Source organism: Galeopterus variegatus, unplaced genomic scaffold (assembly GCF_000696425.1).
Source record: "Galeopterus variegatus unplaced genomic scaffold, G_variegatus-3.0.2 Scaffold772, whole genome shotgun sequence".
Taxonomy (NCBI): domain Eukaryota; kingdom Metazoa; phylum Chordata; class Mammalia; order Dermoptera; family Cynocephalidae; genus Galeopterus; species Galeopterus variegatus.
Genome location: NW_007726883.1, coordinates 446,578 through 465,993, shown reverse-complemented (window position 1 = coordinate 465,993; position 19,416 = coordinate 446,578). Strand labels below are relative to the sequence as shown.

General features: G+C 41.0%; 1 protein-coding gene across 1 annotated transcript in view; it reads left to right on the top strand.

Moving 5' to 3' along the window:
* The first annotated feature begins 19 nt into the window (after nucleotides 1–19).
* GPC3 (glypican 3) overlaps nucleotides 20–19,416 on the top strand; it is a 426,680-nt gene continuing 407,283 nt past the window's right edge. Inside the window, exon 1 of the mRNA XM_008572275.1 lies at nucleotides 20–391. Within this exon, the coding sequence (XP_008570497.1) occupies nucleotides 217–391 (175 nt within the window). The 5' untranslated portion in view covers nucleotides 20–216. The remainder of the gene's footprint in view (nucleotides 392–19,416) is intronic.

The following is a 19,416-nucleotide window of genomic DNA, read 5'->3' as shown; positions in this document are numbered from 1 at the left end:
GCCCCGCCCCACCTCGGTCAGCCCCTCCCCGCCCCGCGCCGCCGAGAGGTTCCCGCCCTCGTCCAGCGTCCAGGTAGCTGCGAGGAAACTTTTGCAGCGGCTGGGTAGCAGCACGTCTCTCGTTTCTCGGGGCCACTGCCAGGCTTGCCGAGTCGTGGGACTGCTCTCGCTCCCGCTGCCACTCTCCCGCGCTCTTCTAGCTCTCGGCGAAGCAGGATGGCCGGGATCGTGCGCACCGCGTGCTTGGTGGTGGCGATGCTGCTCAGCTTGGACTGCCCGGGACAGGCGCAGCCTCCGCCGCCGCCGCCAGACGCCACCTGTCACCAGGTCCGCTCCTTCTTCCAGAGACTGCAGCCCGGACTCAAGTGGGTGCCCGAAACCCCCGTGCCAGGTGAGGAGGGGTCTTTCGCGCGTTCCCCATGCTCAGGAGGGAGCCAAGGGACGCGTGGTGTCTATACCCCGAGCGCACTAGCCCTGCGGGGCCGCGCTCGTGCGCCCTGCGGCTGGGCACCTGGGGGTGGTCGGTGTGCTCGGGGTCTGGCCGGTCTACTGAGGGAGAAAACGGGCGTATATGTGAACTGTGTCTGCATCCCCTAGGCCAGCGCTGCTGACGGGGAAGGTGCGAGCGGGAGGAACGGCGGGGATCGCCTTCTCGCGAGCGCCCATTTTTGGGCAAGGGCGGGAAGGTAGGAGCTGGTTTCCTGGGCCTCGGCGGACTGGCGCTCCACAACCGAGCTGGTGCCTTGGGAATTGGCCACCCTTGCTTGCACGTACGTGTTAGAATGTTAGCCTTAGCTGGACCGCGGATCCGGCTATCCTTTCCCTAACGTTCACCACGCCCTCCTTTCCCCAGCCTGGTTTCCCAAGGCTCGCGGGCCCAAGTGCAGACAAAGTTGAGGACAGATCTCTGAATCTGTAGTGGCGGGTGAAGACACGCTGAGGGAAACTTTGGAGTTGGAGGGTCCCCCAAATAAAGAGGACTGAGCCTTTTCCTTCAAAACAACGACCGTTATCTAGGTTGGCAAAATCGCTTCAAAAACGGGGCTCTGGCCCAGGGAGCAGGAGTCCAAAGATGATTTAACTCCTCCCCCTCCCAAATTCATCTGCCTTCTTGACAGGCTGGACGCTGAGGGGGAGATGATTTTAGGTAGAGGAAAGTTTCTGAACGCCTGCCTTTTGTTATGCTCAATCAGATCGTGCTGGAAAGGGCGTATTTTCACCTTCGTTGAGGGCTGCCACTGTCAACAGATGAATATTAATGGCCTTAAGTGATTGACTGTCCAGCGCTTGGGCTCCTAACGCCTGCCTTAGAATCCAATTAGGACAAGTTGCTACACTGACAATGAGGGCAAGAAGAGTCGGTTTCAAACAGGTTAATTTATCAGAGGTGCGTTCGAAAGAAACGGCCAGTTGTATTCGCAAACCATAAAACGTTTGTGGCCTCCAGGGTCTCTTCTGGACTCGTGCATCCAGCGAGGCGCGCGTCCCGCGCTTCCGAGGGATCGGGGAACAACCCTCGCCAAAACTTGGCTGGTGGCTCTCAACAAGTCGGGGAGGCGGGCCCGATGGTTGGACCAAGTTGTGAATGCGGATGCGCGCCCAGTGGGCGCTGCCAGCGAGCGTTCACTGGCAGGAGGTTACCTAGGCAGCCAGCGCGCCCTCAGCCTTTTCTTTAGGTTGATGAAAAGAGCCGAGCGAGCCTGCTGTTTAGTTTCAAAGGTAATTGGTCACCCTTTTTGGTGACTAAAATGCATTTGCGCGTATGTTAAATATTGCTTCGCAGGATCTCGCTATGAGGGAGGGTAGAACTACCTCTTCCACTGTTAAGTGTTAATAACGCACCACGTGGGCGTGTGCAGGAGCTGTAAGGGGCAACCTATGAATCACCGCCACAGAGCTGAAACAACAGGCGAATCTCTCTCCCCTGGAAGTGCCATGGTAATCAGACTGCTAAGGCCAGAGAACATGCTTTTGTTGATAATGTAAAAATTGGTCCTCACAGGCTGAGCCCCCACAAGATAAATGGGCCCAGGGTTGGGGTTGGGGCCACATTTGGCTGATTCAAAGCCAGGAAGTAAAGGTGGTGCTTCAAAGAAGAAAAAGACCAGAGGAAAGCACGGATACTCATTTAGCACCCCCCCCCCCCCCGCATTCATGCAGACGCTCGCCCTTCCTCCCCCTCCCCCAGCTCTCTGGCTGTCTGCCTCTTTGCAGCATCTGTATAAAAGTATTCGGAGGGCCCACACACTGTGTGTATGAGATTTGGCCTGGGCTCCCTCCCTCCCTTATTCTCAGCCTAGGGATGGCCATACTTATAGAGAACAGGGACTTGTAATAGAGACTTTTTATTTTCCTCTACTATTTCACACACTCCATAGGAGAAATCACTTTTCAGGGGTTTTCACCATATAAACCAAACATTCCCTGCTTCAATTCTATTTAACAAACCTTCTACATGGTAAGCACTGTCCTGACTCACACTGGAGCAAAGCCAAACTTCAAATATGGTGATACCCATATAGCTACCATATATCCTGGATTTTCTGCGGCAGTGCAGACTTCCAATACTCTGTCCTGATATAAAAACCATGTGTCCTGAATTTTAGCTGGGCAAATATGGTCACTGTAGATATGGAAAACATGGTGGAAATCCTAATGTCCGTGTGTGGAAAGAGCTCATCAGTATTTCAGAGAAGAGACAACAACGGCAGACTAAATACAATGGCAAGTGCATAATTTTAAAGTGAATGCATGTGTAATTTGCTGCTGTCCTTCAGTGGTTGGAAGTTGAAAGAGAGCTGCAAATTATTTGATACTTATGAACCATCATGATGACCGCTTGACTTTTTTTCTCCCATCTGTATTTTAAGTCATGTTCAGTTTGCCTGCTGCACTGTATTAACTGCATTAAAGCTTTCTTTGTCCCAGATAAAATGAGATTCTGTCACAGTAAGGAGAAATCCTCAAGAATGTCCTGTTTCACATAGGGGGAGCATTTGGGATTAACGCTAACTTCGGCCATTAGCAGAATTGGGTTAGAGTGGATAAGGTACATTTCTTATGCTAATTATGCTAATACGGATGAGACTAAATGGCATTTGAAATCAATCTGCCTAAAAAATAAATCTCCGGTGCTGAAGAACTATGCTAACTTCCGCAAAGCTGATCTGAAGCCTTACAAACTCGTATTCCCATTTCTTTTAGTGTTCAAAGGCACAGGACAGCAATTCTGAATAGCATGTCCCCCAAATTCATAGATCTCTTCATAGCCCGCTTTTTTTTCTTCTTCTTCCTCAGGATTTGTAACTTGGAAAGCACCACAGATGGAAACCAGGCGCACAGAGTTAGCATTTGGCAGAAAAATCCATATAACTGACTTTCAGTGCAGCTCTTTTACCCTTATTTAATTTAGAAAAATTCAGAAAAAAGCCAATGAGCTCATAAGTCTAGATGTTTATTTTGTTTTGCTTAACCTACCCACAGGCGCAATCAAGAATGGATACAATTTTAGGCAAGGAAAGTGAGCTAGTAATCAGACAATGATGTTTCCAATTGTCTCAAGGGAATGTTACAGAAGTCTGAAAAAAAATTCCTCCAAACAAAAATCAAGTGTAATTCACTTTATGAATGCCATACACCACTTTTGTGAGGTGGGGGGTGGTGTAGGGGACTAATGGGAATGAGAAAATCAAACAAACCATGGTAGTGTTGCAACTCCCAAAAGACTGAGGGATCTTGCCTTAGAGGGCCTTGAAAAGTGCGAGAACCAGTCCAAAAGGCCAAATGCCCGTATGGGTAAAAGGCAGCTTTGAAGAGCCAAAACTGACTTGGAATTTCTTGAAATAGATGAAACAACATAAAAATAAAAAGCAGCATTCTTCAGACAAAGAGAGAGTTTGGTTTTTTTTTTTTTTTTTTTTTTTTTTTTTTTTTTTTTTTTTTTTTTTTTTTTTTTTTTTTTTTTTTTTTTTTTTTTTTTTTTTTTTTTTTTTTTTTTTTTTTTTTTTTTTTTTTTTTTTTTTTTTTTTTTTTTTTTTTTTTTTTTTTTTTTTTTTTTTTTTTTTTTTTTTTTTTTTTTTTTTAAGTGTGGGAACTAGCAGCCGGATCTGGGTTGCCAGCTGTGGTCCCTCAATTAGTTTTTCAAGCAGTAGCGGTTCTAATGTTGGGAAAGAGAGTAAGAAATAAGGTGTGTGAGGGTTTTTCCTCCTCAGAGATTGCATTAGACATTTGGGTGAACCAGTGATTTGTTAAAACTTAGAAAAAGTTGTATTATTGTGTGCTAACTTGGAACAGTTTAGAATTCTCAATTCTCAACTGTGGTCTGAATATATTTATTACACTAAGGCTGATATAGGTACTGAGATGTGCCTAGAGAGAGCCATCAGTCGGCTGGAGGAGATGGCTGATGATTGGTGGGGCACCCTGGTCTGAAAGGAGTCTAAGTCTGCTCACTCCTTGGCAGGCTCTTCTTAGGTGCTGGGGGTGCAGAAGGGAGTGAGATGCAGTCCCTTTTGTCAAGGAGCTCACAGTCTAGTGGGGGAGCATACAAGTAAACAGGCTTCCCAGGAAACTTGTAGGATTAAATAGGGTGAAAAGGGCTAGAAAAGACCTCCAGGAAATTGGCTGAAATGGTTACAATAGCCTGTCTGGGCAAGGGAAAAGAACTGAAGAGATGAAGTGGGAGATAGGGAGAAGAAGTCTTTTAATAGGGCTGCCATCTTAAAAACTGTTTGCGCGCATGACCGCGTGCATGTGTGTGCACATGTGTTTTTTAATCCTTGGAGCAAATTCCATTTTGTAAGCATTAGGAAATACAGATATAAGATTTCGATGGAAGCTAGATGACACAGATGGTGACAGTTTTGCAATTTGTTTTTTTCTTATGGGCTGGTAGGTTGTATCCAATGTTTTGATGCAATATTTTTGAGCATTCTGCTACTTTCATCTTTAGAGTTGCAATGTTTGCTATTCACTGCAGCCTAGAAAAAAGCTGCTTATTACCAACCTGGGAAAAAAAAGAGTCCTGGATTTGTCTGGTATGAGACAAGACAGAAAATATGTTTTCTCTTTAAATGGCAGCTATCAATGACCACGCCAACTTTACTGTTTGGTGCATATACAAAAAAGCATGGGTCTTAAGAGGTATCTTATTACTCATTTCTAAGAAAATTGAAGATAATCACTTATAACTTGTGCACACGATACATCATTTGGAAAGAATTTCACTGGGGATCATGTTGCTCAACTGAAAAGTTCTGGCATGCTGAATTTGTACATTTTTGTGAATGCTTTCTTTTACTCTGATCTCTAGCTTTTTTCTACATATGGTTATTTGTATGTTTTAGATTATAAGCTTCTTAAAGGAAAAGCACTGTATTTGAGCAGTGTTGAGCACAATGCTAAGAGCACCATACAGCATTTAGAAAATAACTGACAAAAATGGAATTTCTAGATTGTTACATATTCTGTATGAACGCTCACATATTTTCTTAAGCTATATGTCATCTTACTTATTTTAAAAGCCTAAGTCCAAATTGTTGTGGCACATTATTGGAGTGCATGGACAAACTTTTCAGGCTACATGTACGAATATTTTGGCTGTAGATGGATGCAGACTTACCTCAGTTAGGTGGCGACTCTTCCCATCAGGCAGGGCTTATTAATGATAAGTACCCAAAGAACAAATTGAAATTAGCAGCATTGTTATGATCGGCTTAGTATCATTAAAGATCAACAATAATTATATAGCACATAAATTGTAGGACGTCTCTTAAATCAAGCCCTCTTTGATTTAATGTCAGCTAGACCTTTCTTGCTAATGTTGATATTATTACCATATTTGGGATTTGAGCTATAACATATGCGTAGACCTGTTGAAGTACATCACAGGTTTCTATAACCTGGGATCAGAATTAGTGCACAGGCTCAGTTCAAGAGACCATCCCAGGAGCTAACATCTATTCAGCCCCAGCCAAGCTTGTAAATGGGTTTCATGTTTTTGGTAATCTAGGGTCTAATGGAAAGTGTGGGCAGAAAAATCCCCCACTTATCAGCCCATATTTAGCAAATTGTCTGGCTTGAAACAGGATACCTAGCACTCCATTAAGAAATGAGCATCAGAAAATAGAATCCAAGTCATGGGCCCCAGACTGGCTTTAGAGAGAGCATAAAGTAATGGGAATTTACCTTCTGAGATATAATGACAGGAAGAAAGCAGTTCAGAAAGCAAAGTGAAGGTGGGTATATCAGCAGAGAAAATGTGTGTTTTGAAATGCTGTGTGTGTGGCGGGGATGCTCACTGGAACATTATATTCTCACTTGAATATATTATTGAATATACAAAGCAAAGATTTAGTTCTGTACTTCAAATTAGGCTAATTAAAGATCAATTATCCAAGTGCTAATTATTAGAAATACTTGTTTGTCATTCTTTAAATAAAAATGAATCCAGACTGATTACCAAGAAAGGTATCTTCACTTTTGCCTCTCTGTGTGTGTACCTGGACAAAGTCTCATTTGAGAGTTTGTATTTTTCCTCATGAATAAAAAGGAGTCAATGTTAGGACCAAAATGCATTTCTAGTGTTCCAAACAGTAAATTACTTCTAGTAGCTGAAATTGTATTTATATGCTAAATTAGTAGATCTACTAGGCTCTTTGAAGTGTACTTAATAGGCTTATATTGATAAATAATTGATAGGAAGGGAGATAAAATGAAAGTGAAAGTGGCAGTAGAAGAGACAGGGAAGTCAAAGCTAGTATAAGAGAAACCTCCACCCATTGTATTCCATCCATCCACCTGAAAGTTGAAAGATGTACATTTCTCAGTAGAAGTGATGATTCTGAAAATAACCTGTATTTTTCAAAATTTCTACAGTGAAGCATGTATTTATTTCTTATAAATTGAGAAGAAGGCACAATTTTAGAGTAAAATTTTAATTGGCCTTTTGGAGACTGCCTTTTGAAAATAAGTTTATTATTGGAAACTTAGAAGAAGTTTTGATTATGGCATCTTTTAGGTTCACCTTCATAATCATCTATATCTTCCCTACTAGACTGTGATCTCCTTGAGGTTAGGGGCTGTGTCTTACTCATCTTTGCATTCCTAGTGTTTAGCACAGTACATAGTACATATAATAGGTGCTCAATACATATTTGTAGACTAAATAAATGAATAGAATTAGAAATGTATTACAAACATGACATTTCCATAAAGCCAATATTTAAGTAGTTGACTTATTTTTACTAATATACTAGGTTTCTAAAAACATAACCACTTTTTCAGGTCAAAGCTCCATTTGTTGTCTGTAGGTAAGTGATAAAGCACATTGGTTTAATTCATTTGGCTGCACTGTAACTCTGGAAGAAGTGACTAGCCAGATCTTACAAGAGGTAAGTATTTTCTGCTTTTTCACAAGACCATTCTAAGTAATTTGAAGATAAATTAAAGATACACACATATACATAAGTGCATATATTTATCTTCACTTTACAGATCTGTGATATTTAGGTTTATGTAAATTATGCAACTCGGTGTCAGTTATAGAAACATTCACTGAATGTATATGTAAGTTTTTCTCAGTGTTTGGTGTTTCTTTCCTATGACATCAAGCTTCATAAATATACATTTAAAAGGATATAATCCAAAGTAGATTTTCAGCCATGGAAATTTTTATTTGGATAGGATAAAGGGCCTTATGAGATGGCTAGGGAAGACCCATAGGGAGGTTCTTTCACATAGAGGCCCAAGTGGGAAAGAGGGTAAAAAGAAAGGAATGATATTCATTTGAAAAAAAAATCTAATTTCTAGTTGTATACTCTCCTACTTAATTATGGCTCTGCTCCCTCTCTCCCAAACCCCGCATACTAGTACTTATAGTATGCGTCATGGCATCCTGGGATTCTCCATTGCTCTTTGTCAGATTTTCATTTGGAAGATTGAAGCTGATGGAAACCTAAAGAGAGGAAGAGTTAGAGTTAGAGACAGATACAGGGAGGAGATTAAAATCCCTCATTCTGATATATATCAGAAAGTTAACTGGCACATAACAGACGAAAAGGATTGGAAAACATTTGAATATGGAAATTTGCATGTGTGCAGAGATAATACAGAGAGGTGCCCCAATTGCATTTGGTTCCCAGAAATACTTTATCTGTATTTCTTTTTACTTATTATCCATGTTTTTTGGAAGTACACAGCTTATTCATGGTCTTTTCTAGACACAATGCTCATTGAATGCAAGAGCCATGTTTGATTCATCATGATATCCTCTATAGTGGTGCGTACAGTGCTTTTGAGTTAGTAATGTTAGCTTTTGAGTTAGTTAGTACTTTTGAGAGTTAGTGATGGTACTAATTAATTAATTAGTTGTAATGAATGTAAGAGTAGACACCTACAGACTTAGTCTAGAGGACTTAACCGCTGTCCAGTGAGATCCTAGGACAGCGTATAACTATAGAATGACTGATGCTTGAATGTTTTATTGTCTAAACTGATTTGCAGCAGAGACTGAAGAAAGGATGGTGGAGTTGAAGCATATTTACCTATTCTCTTTGGCTCCAGGAGCCTTGTTGTCCCTATTTCAAAACTAAAGGTTGAAGAGGAGGTCACAAATAGAGATTTTTAACTGCAGCTTTACCTAAATATGGTGTTAGGGTATGTTATATATAGACATGTATTCATAGATTATATGTACGTATAAATATATATAGAGATTTCTGTTATTTTGAGAGCAATAATTAATAATTATGCCTGTTATTTAAACTGTTTGAGAGTTGTTAATTCTTACTCTTAGCAGTGGGTGGTCTTTCACAATCATACCTTACATTTGTGTCATAAAAGCCTTGCTTTCATATATCTGATTTAAACACAGTGCAACCACTCATAAAGTATCTGTAGCTTCCGACTTCTAGCACCCTGCCTGGTTCCAACACACACATACACACACACTCATACATATACATACACACACACTCATACATATACATACACACGTGTAATATCATTACATCTGTATTGCTTTAATAACCTAGACAATAAGCCTAACTTACACCAGGAAGAGCTACAGGGTATGGCTTTTCAGAGACTGAGTAAAGCATTTTCTGTTGGATTGGCCCCAAATTGTTGCAGAGCCAATTGTCACTGATATAGAGCTACTGCTTATTTATCAACTTCCATCGTTTCCTTGTTAATCAGTGACAGTCAACCCATATTGTGAATTTGGCCCATTTTAGAGAACTACTTCTTGCACTGGCTGCATTGCATATTGAGTTCCGTAGAAATGAGAATGTCACCCAAGAGGCACATTCCAAGTTAGGTTTCATGGAGTGCTTATATTGGGGACCACATATATCCGTTTTGGAAAACTGATAGAAATTTGCAGAAAAGGAACTCACTAATAATGAACTTTATACACTATCTCTGCAGAAATATTTAAAAGTTTTTCATTCATTGCCTACTTTAACTAACATTTATTGAGCACTGATTTTATGCCAGGTATTAAGCTAGGAGCTGATGAACAAGATAAAATCACTGCCAGCAAGGAGCTCCCTGCTTAATCAGGGAGCCAGACAAGGAAAACCATGGATGTCAAGGCAGCACAATGAGGGCTGCTATAGAGCTGGGTACCACATGGGGGTCTGGGAGCTGTTGAGCTATGGACGAGGGGTGCTTGGTTACCTCAAAGAGGCTGTCGTGTAAGGCATGTGCAAAGGTACAGAGTTAAGAGACAAAATGACACATTTGCTGGACTGAAATTGTTTGGATTGATTGGAGCATAAATGCAAGGGAAATGGAGGGCAGATGAACTAGAAAAGTAGGCTGAAAATGCCGAGGAGTTTGGGTTGTTTCCCAGGATAATGAGGAGCCACGAAAATATTTTAAGAAGAGAAAACCTTACTCCGCATGGAGGATGACTGGAGATTGAGTGGTGACAGGGAGTTTTAGTAATACAGGTGAGAGGCAGGGGGCAGTAAGTAGAATAGAACTTGAGAGAATAGTGGAAGTAGAGTAAACATGACTTGGTGACTAGATGTGAGGACAGAAGGGAGAATCTAGAACTTATAGTTTTTCTGGGTGGTGGGACTGTGTAAATATTTGTGGAATAAATGGGTAAAATATAGGAGGAGCATATTTTTAATGGGTGAAATAGTGAGTTTGGTTTCAATCAAGTTGAGTTTGAGGGGTCGTTTGATCATTGCAGTAGAAAATGTCCGCTAGATAGTTCAGTTGTGTTTTGAATCACAGAAGAGAGAGAAATCAGGGCTGGAGATACGTACTTGGAAATTATCAGCATATAGATGGTAATTGAAGCCCTGGGAATAGATGAGATCACTGGGAAAGAGTGTATATATTCTTCTGAACTTCAGGAGAAGCATAGTTGGGACTCATCAGCATATAAGCTCAAGTTGGAAGTCATGGGTGTGGATGATATTTTCCAGGCTTTTGTATGTGACATGTTTTTAAATATATTTTACCAACATCTGGTGATTTTTTTTTAAAAAAAACTGCCAGACATCAAGAACTCTCTTGATTAAGAGAAAGTATGAATATATGTTGTCATGGCCTAAGACTTTGCAAATAAGATAATGTACTACCAAACAGACACACACACGCACATGCACACACAGAGAGAGACTTCTATGTAGAGAAATACATTTGAATCAAGTGATCAGATTTCCATTATTTTTCATAGCAATAATTAATAATTACAAATGTTATTTAAACTGAAAATTGTTAGTTGTCAGTCTTAGCAGTGGGTGGTTTTTAACAATAATTCCTTACATTTGTTTTGTGAAAGCCTTGCTTTCATATATCTTGTGTACACACAATGCAACCACTCATAAAGTATCTACAGCTTCTGAGTTCCAGTGACCTGCCTTCCAACATGGTGGCCCCTCTGCCCTCCGCTCTGGAGAATGAAAGCTGTAACAGTGTGTAGGTTTTGGAGCTCTGGTCTATATTCTACTTCAGACTTGGCCCTGCTGGCTAGTCTCTGAAACATATGGCTCCAAGCAAAGGATAGGAATACTTGCATAATTGGGCTGATCTTTCTTAATTGTCTATGAAGATGTAATATTTTTTGATTTGAGGGTGAGGGGAGGCTTGTATAATTTTCTGTTTCTCTGGCATAAGTGGTTTCTTTAATTTCCTTGTTGTTTAAGAGGTTCCCTTCATCAGGGTTTCTACTTTCATTCAAGATAAACTTGAAACTCCCTGTTTTTCAGTAGATTTTTTAAGACCGCTTTCAGGCTGATGGGCTAGTTTAGAAGGGCCACAAAAGAAGATCATAGAAAACAACAATTTACGGAGTGCCAACTATGTTCCAGTTGCTTTATATTTAATCTCTCATTTAATCTACACAGCAAACCCAAAAGGTAAGTGGTTTCATCTCCATTTTACAGATGAAGAAACTGCGGTTCAGAAAGGTTTACTTTCCCAACGATTGTGTAAAGTGGTGGAGCCAGAATTTGCATCCAGGTTTGTCTCCCTCTATAGCTCATGCTCTTTCTAGTATAGCTGTTGGACTATGAGGGGAAGGAATACAGCCTGGATATAAAGTATCTGACTCAAATTCCCACACTCCTTTGACTTTTGTGACGTGATATACTCTGGGTTCCCCTCCTACTTGATTCCCTCTTCGCTTGTTCGCCCTTTTCCTCCTCCCCTATGTTAGATGTAAGTGTTCCAGTAGTGTTTGTCCTTTGCCCTTTCCATTCTCTTTGCTCATTCCCACATCCATTCCCATGACTTCATTATCTTTGCTGTTTGAATCACTCCCATATCTCTTTCCAACCTGACCTCTTCCTTGCTCTCCAGTTGAGTATTTCTCAGTTGCCTGCTGGACATCTCCACTTTCAACAGAGCCAAAAATTAGTCCATTATTTTCTTTTCCCATCTGCACAAACCTGCCTCTCTTTAACATTCTGCATTTCTGGTGATGGCATCTCTGTCTGATAACAAACGTGAAACCTTGAAATTGTCTCTGACTCTCTTTTTAACATGTCCCACACCCAAACTAAGTGGCTAAGTCCTGCAAGTCTACCTCCCTCATGTCTCTCACTCTTATCCCCTTGGCACGTGTGCCCTCTATTTGAGCATAACAGGCTGCAAACTCAGTACTGAAAGTACTCTGTAGTTGTCTGCCTCCAAGCCTTTGCTTATTGACCACCTAAATGTCTTCCCATCATCACTGCCTGCTGCAGTCCTACCCATATTTCAAGGTCTCAGCAGCAATGCCGTTTTCTTCATGAGCCACTCTGTGATTCCCTATGACTAGATGTGATCATTTTGCCCTTTGAACCCAGCTATCACTGTACTCCTATGGTCTTGGTTTGTGCTTGCTCTTACTATTACTTATGTACTTGACTTTATTCTTCTTACTAGAGCCTTACTCCTTAAAGTGTGGCCCATGGACCAGCAGCATTAGCATCACCTGGGAGCTTGTAAGAAATGCAGAATCTCGGGCCGCCCCTGTGGCGCACTCAGGAGAGTGCGGCGCTGGGAGCGCCGAGGCCGCGGGTTCCGATCCTATATAGGGGTGGCCGGTGCGCTCTCTGGCTGAGTGCGGTGCGGGCAACACCAAGCCGAGGGTTGCCATCCCCTTACTGGTTACAAAAAAAAAAGAAAGAAAGAAAGAAAGAAATGCAGAATCTCAGGCCCCATCCCAGACCTACTGAACCGGAATCTGCATTTTTTAACAAGATCCCCAGATGATATGTATGCATGTTAAAGTTTGATAAGGGCAGCTTCCAAGTGTAGTTCAATGATGGTAAAAATCTTGCAGCACTTATGAGAGGGTCTTGCACATGGTAGGTCACTGTTCTTTTGATTTCTCACATTGGTGCTGTGCTTTGGCTATTCATTCATTTAAGTGGCCTTAGAGACCTATACACAAGAAATGTACGGGGGACTGAGGAAGAAAGAGAGAGGGAGGGAGGAGAAGGAGAGATTAGGGGAGAGGGAGGGCGAGTGAATGAATGAGATTGTGGTAATGAGTAGGCTAGAGAGAGCCAGCAGGATCTCTACTCAGTGGCTAATAACTCAGTGACTAGTTTGGAAAACATTGTCTTTGCTCCCCTGGATGGGTAGAACCTCTGCTCTAGGCCTTGGCTTAATTTAATGCAGCCAGAGGCAAATATCTCCTGAGATCATTTTGCTCTTACCTTAGGGCACTAATGGTGTCCCACTCTCTCTTTTGCTGGCATTCTGGGGTGTATCTTCTCTGGCCATCCCCAGAAATCAGAGTGGAACTTTTAAAGGGTTTCAAAGAGCCATGGAAGAATTGTGCTCAGTGTTTCAAGTAGTCCCTTCTGCTTTCAGAAACAGATTTTCTGCTTTGTTTTCAAACTTCAAAGTTTATTTCTGAAATAAAGGTTTATTTTCCCCATAGTGTTCTGAAGGTTTTATACAAGTGTTAATTTCTAAAACCTAAGTTATTTCTTGCCTTTGAAACTTCAGTGCTGTGGGTCAATTTAATAACGTTGCCTGAAGGGTTTTTGGGGGGCCTTCAAAAGCTGTCCGATTGCCTTTTCTTTGTTCTTTGAGAGAGTTAAGGTTGCCTCATTCACAAAGCCTGAAGGTGGCGTTGGAACCAGCATTTATTCAATCATTCAGAGTCTTCCTCCAACAACACCCAGTTTTATTTTCAAATTACGTTCTACTGGCAGTGAGACTACCAAGTAACAATTCTGCATGAAATGGGTAAAATTATGAAAAGTTTATCAGCATTTCATAGAGTAGTGATATTAAGTAGCCCAATTTCCTCTCACACCCCTAGCTAAGGGGAACAGCTGATGTTCTGTGTGCTCTCCTCGCGGCCCTTCTGGGGCTCAGGGTACCTCCAGAGCTATGGGGGCCCTCCTTCTGTCTGTCGGACTGCTCCCCACATCTTCCCTTTTCCCCTTCCTCCCTTCCACCCTCACACACTCTCTCAACTGGTTATAATTTAGAACAGAGGGTGTTTTATGGTTTGTTAATATTTATTGAACGGTTTTGTGTTTCTTGTTTTCTAAAAATAAATAGATGAGTGGAATGTTTTATATTTTCCTCTGCATTTTAGTTTTAAGTTGTGTTGCTTTTTCTGATAGCTTCTGATTTCCTTCTCTCCTCTTTATTCCTCTATCTTCCTCTGCCTCCTCCACATCCGCCTGCCCTAGGTAATTCTGGAGAGAAAACAGGCTTTCCATTTCTGCCCACATATTTGGTTTGGGTAGCTGGTTACTTCTCTTAGGATATTGTGAAATTCTATTCGTTAGTTAGTTTGGAAATGAAGAGCTCTAAATTATATACCAGTAAATTTATATTCTGCTTTCCAAGAATTTTGAGTATTTAAAAGGTTTTTTGTACAAATAGGACGAGACTAGATATATCTGACTTGAGTACCTCAGATCATTGGTATGTAGTTTACATTCTTTCTCATTTTGTCATAATTCTCAGTGAATGCAAATTGCATCTTTGTTCTTAGAAATCTGTTTTCTTACATTGAATGCTTTCCGTTTTTCTAAAGATAAGGGAGCCCCTTTGAAACATTGCTAGCGTGGTGTACAACTGACACCTACCTTGTAGGCTAACCAAATTATAGCCTGCTTTTCTCTGATGAAGTTATCACATTTCAGGGACGTTGTTTTGCTTGTGTGGTTTTATTGTCCCAGTTTTAATTCTGACTTCGGGTTAGAGATTGTATTCCAATTGGATTATTCCTTGGTGTTTTTTTGTTGTCTTTATACCTGTGGGGCTCTTTTGTTTGTCCTGTATCTATTATCTTTTCCAAGCTTGGCCAAGGTTGTTAGGTTATGCACTTATGTATAAATATTTAACAAGATAAGTTAGACAAAATGTGCCTGAGCACATTTCAGCCCTGCCTCCCCTCACTCCCCACACCCCAGCTCATTTTTGTGTGTGTGTGTGTGTAGAGTCACAGATGGTTGCTTTATCTCAGATGTTTAGATTTGGAGGACATTCCTTTGCAATTTGCTTGATGGACACAATGAAATGGAAGCTTTTGAGTCAATCTTGACTACCAAAATGGTAGCACCAAGGAACAGATAACATTAGGCTCCTCTTCCTAATTTTTCCAGTTAGTTATCCACACTCCCCTAAGCCAGAGAGTTTTAGGTACGAGATTGTGTGTTTTTTAAGAAAATATTATGGATAAAGACTAATGTTCTCAAGTCAGGAATAACAATTAGTACCATTCATTAATCAGGAGGCATGTTTTGACTTTGGGTCCTGGCTAGGAAATATAAACTGTGAAAGTCACACATATATATGAACCTCAGGCAAATTTATGACTTGTCAGCCTTTTAAGGTTAAATTCTTAACCCCAAATCGGGGCTGGCTTTATATGTGGAGTCCGGCACATTCCTCTGAGCCACTGAGCACGCCCCTCCCCAGCCCTTTGCTTAACAGCAGCTAATGGCCTAATGAGCAAGAAGGATTTCTGCCTCTTATCAGCTGCCTAAACAGCAACAGGAAGGCTGATATACAGAGTACAGGTCAAAACCTGAGTTCTTGAACCAAAAAACTACAAGGTCAGTTTAAAACTCTAGATATATGGTATCTCTATAGTCATCAATACCTGTCGGTAAAGGAGCTAGACACTTGAGTTCAAACAAATAGTAATAGTTGTCAAAAGTATGAATGGTCTAATTAATTTTGCTAATAGTTCTTTCCTTCTTTGTTTAGTTCTTCTATAAATAGCCTTCATATAGTCTTTAATGAGCTTTTAGTTTGTGCCTGGAGGTTGTTATGGTCATGCTGGTGTGTTTGATTGTCAGATGGTGATGATGATGGAGGCAAGAATATTTATATTTTGGCCCAGATTTTGGAAGGGGCTGCCAAATAAAGGTAAATAGATATCTACTACTACCCTTATTTCTTTTTAAACTGAGTTTTTGGATAAAAATGCATTCAACTTGCCATGGAGTCAGAGAAATCTTTGTGTCTCCTCATATCGTACCCAGACTTTTTAAAGAAGAAATAGTCATTGCCTGTTTCTTAGATCCACTTGGAATCCAGCCTCAGACTCACATAGAATAAATATTTTAGGGTATTCAGTGCCCATCATAGTGAAAGCCCCTTGACTTTCATCTTTTGCATTTGCATTTTTTCAGAGACAATAATGAAAACATTTTTTTTCAGATTCCATTGTGTTATTGAAAATCCTATTTACATAAACAGGCATTGTTATGGCTTAGGGAAGAATGCAGAGTCCCATTCTTTAGTTCCTTGTATATCTTTGCTAAGGCTTGTCTAAAGAGAAGTAATGACGCTTTAGTCTAAGCAGCTTTTCTCATTTAGGTAAGCAGGGTGGTTTGAAATTTCAGTTTACTAGATAATTGAGTCTCTTCTTCTTAATTATTTCAGGCATGCAGGTTGCTCTCTTTATAGTAAAGACCCTAAAAATCTAGTAATCTCCTCAGGCATCCGTTTGGTAATAAAATCCTGTGCATTTTCAGGGGTTAATTTTCAAGACAATTGAGTGTTGCCTCCCCACCACCACCCTTGAAGAAATTCGCTATCTTTTAGGGCCTTGGTTTCCTCACAGTTGCAAAAAGCACACTTTAAAAATATATAAAGATGTTGCTGAAATTACTAGATCTGGAGGAAATTTAAATGTATTCAGATTCATGCTCATTACACAACTTTAATTTAGAGTTTTTAATAGCCTTATCATATTTCTTGGAAAATCATGTGCCTGACTTTGCCAGACTTGATTTTCTGCCCTGAATGAAAAACCAAATATCAGCAAAAGTGCAGCCTAAATAGCTCCTATTCTATTCCTTTTCTTAAAAAAAAAAAAAAAATTCTCAGAGGTCATCTGGTGCAAAGTGAGGTGGGAAAAAAAAAAAAAAAAAAAAAAAAAAAAAAGCCCAGGTCACATTCACATCTGCTAGTCATTCCCACTGGTGTGACTTCAATTCAGCAAGTTTTTATTGAACACCTGTGGTGGGGGAGGTACTAATAATCGTTAACATTTATTGAGCCAGGCGCTGTGCTAAGCCTTTTATGGGCAACATCCCACTTAATCCTCACAATGGCACTACTAGGTGGGTAGTATTATTTCCCCCATTTTACAGATGAGGAAACTGAGGTTTAGAGAGGTTTAGTGACTTGTCCAAGGTCAAATAGAGAGGGAATGAATTAAGTCCAGTTACTCTGGTTCCAGAGCTGTGTTCCTTACCATTAGTCTGGTGATAGGCTCAGCATTTCTAGGAATTACTCCCAAAATCAGTTTTGAGAACCTAGTATGTGTGAGATGCTAGGGATTCAGTCAAATACTGTACTCCACTCTCCCTGCTCTTGGTGGGGAAAGCATACATGCAGACAGTTGAGGGCCATGTATAGAGGGGTCTCCATATGTGTTGAGGGGCAGGAGGAGAGCATGAGAAGACCAGTGGCGTGAACCTGTGTGAATGCTGCCTCCCAAATGCAGCCCAGCAGCCTGGGGTCATGGACATTTCTTTCCCTTTTAGTGAAGGTCATCCTTTGGGTTGAACTGCCTCAGTGACTACATCAACCTGTTTCCATCGCTGCCTAAGCCCACAGTAGCATGAGCTACCTTGAACCCAGTGCTCCTTAGCTATGCATGGATTGGGATGATTGGCCCCATAGTTTCTGTGTCACCATTTCTTTTTTATTTTTGTTCTCCCTAAAAAACACCAAACAAACAAAGAAAAAACAGTACAAATCAAATGAAGCAGATATTCCTGAACCAAATTGCTGTGGTCTCAAGAACTGGTGACTTTTTGAAGGCAGATCATATAAGACTAGCGACCTACAGGGAGACCCTGGATCCAGGCTTGGTCTGTTCAGTTTGATCTTGAGTCCTCCTGACACTGCCTCTTGGAGTCCACAAAGGGATCTGGAGAGGTCTGTATCTGAGTCACCCATAGCTTCATGAGAGAATGAAGTTACTATTAGCAATTTTTGAGTTTTTCAGAAAAATCATGGGGATGGAAGGAAAATCCCCAAATCACCTGTTTGGATAATTTATTTTTGTTTTTCATAACTCCTAAAGAAAGCAAGGAGGAAAAAAGTCACTACTGAATATCATTTAAAAGTCTTTTATGTATTGCATAGATGACTTGGATTTTCCTCCATTTTAGGGACCATTTGGTTTAGAGAAAAGTGAACTCACCAGTGTGTGTGTGTGTGTGTGTGTGTGTGTGTGTTTGAAACAATATCCTTTAGCTTCAAACCTCAGCTTACCAAAAACTCCTTGTGTTCCCAACTCTCTTGTAGTTGCTCTGCAGTGTTTTGCTTGCTAACTCTCTTCTCATGCACTTTCTCCTCCATTAAATCTGTTCCACAGAAAGAAGTTGCCACCGAGTCTAGACATCAGTAACATGCAGGAGGAGGGCCAATTAGTGAGGATTTTTATTCTTATTACATGAGGGTGGGAGGAGGAGGAGGAGGAAAAGCCATCCTTCCCAGTCCTTCAAATTCTCAAGTTCTAACACAACAGTATGTTGAAGATGTATAAAATTACTGGAGCATTTACACAGCTATTCCCCAAGATGGCATAAATGCCACAGCACTGGAGCATGTCAGTGTAGACACTCAGATAAGCTGAAGGATGGGAAAAAAGGAAAAGATCAATAACAGCACTTCTGACTCGGGGATCAAGAGTGAATGTTTGATTTTTTTTTGGGTTGTATTTTGCTCAGGTACAGTGTATATGTTGTACTAACAAGGCAACTGAATCCCTTTTCCACAGGTCCCTATCACAGGGAAAGGGGAAAGATATAATAGAGGGCACAGATTATTTACAGTGGCTGAGAATGTAATTACAAGGTGCAATGGCTTGAAACTGAAATTTAGGTTAGCCATTAGAGCTGGGAGAAGCATCTTAACCGTAAGGGCAATTGGGCATCGGAAAGATTTGCCTGAGCTGGTTAAACAGCTTTTCCAGAAATGTTGAAAACTAGGGCAGGGATAACGTGAAGAGGATCTCCTACCAAATTCAGCATTGGGCTGGAGGCCCGGACTGATAGACATCTTTCATTATTGCCTGGCTCCCTTTGTGATTATTTCATTGCTCATATCTTGAAATAATTTTTTTCATGTATCCAAAATATGCCTAATATGTTAAGTATAAGAAAACAAATGGCTTCAAGCAGTGAAAATGAGACATTTGGATTGGTCTGAGCACCCTCCAAATAGACAATCTGGAAAATGGGCCAATGACTGAGGCAACATTATTATATTTTGCTTCTGCAAGTTGTCTTCTTTTTTATAATACGGGCTGTTAAAGTAATATTTGGGTTCTGTCAGTATTACTTTCTTGGGGTTGATTCTATGTAAAATTTGGTTTTGGTTTCTGTTTATCTTTTTCTTGATCCTCCTTTTTGACACCTCCCCAGTCCCTGTCCAGGTGTTCTGAGCTGCCTCCCCCCCCCCCCCCCCCCCCCCCCC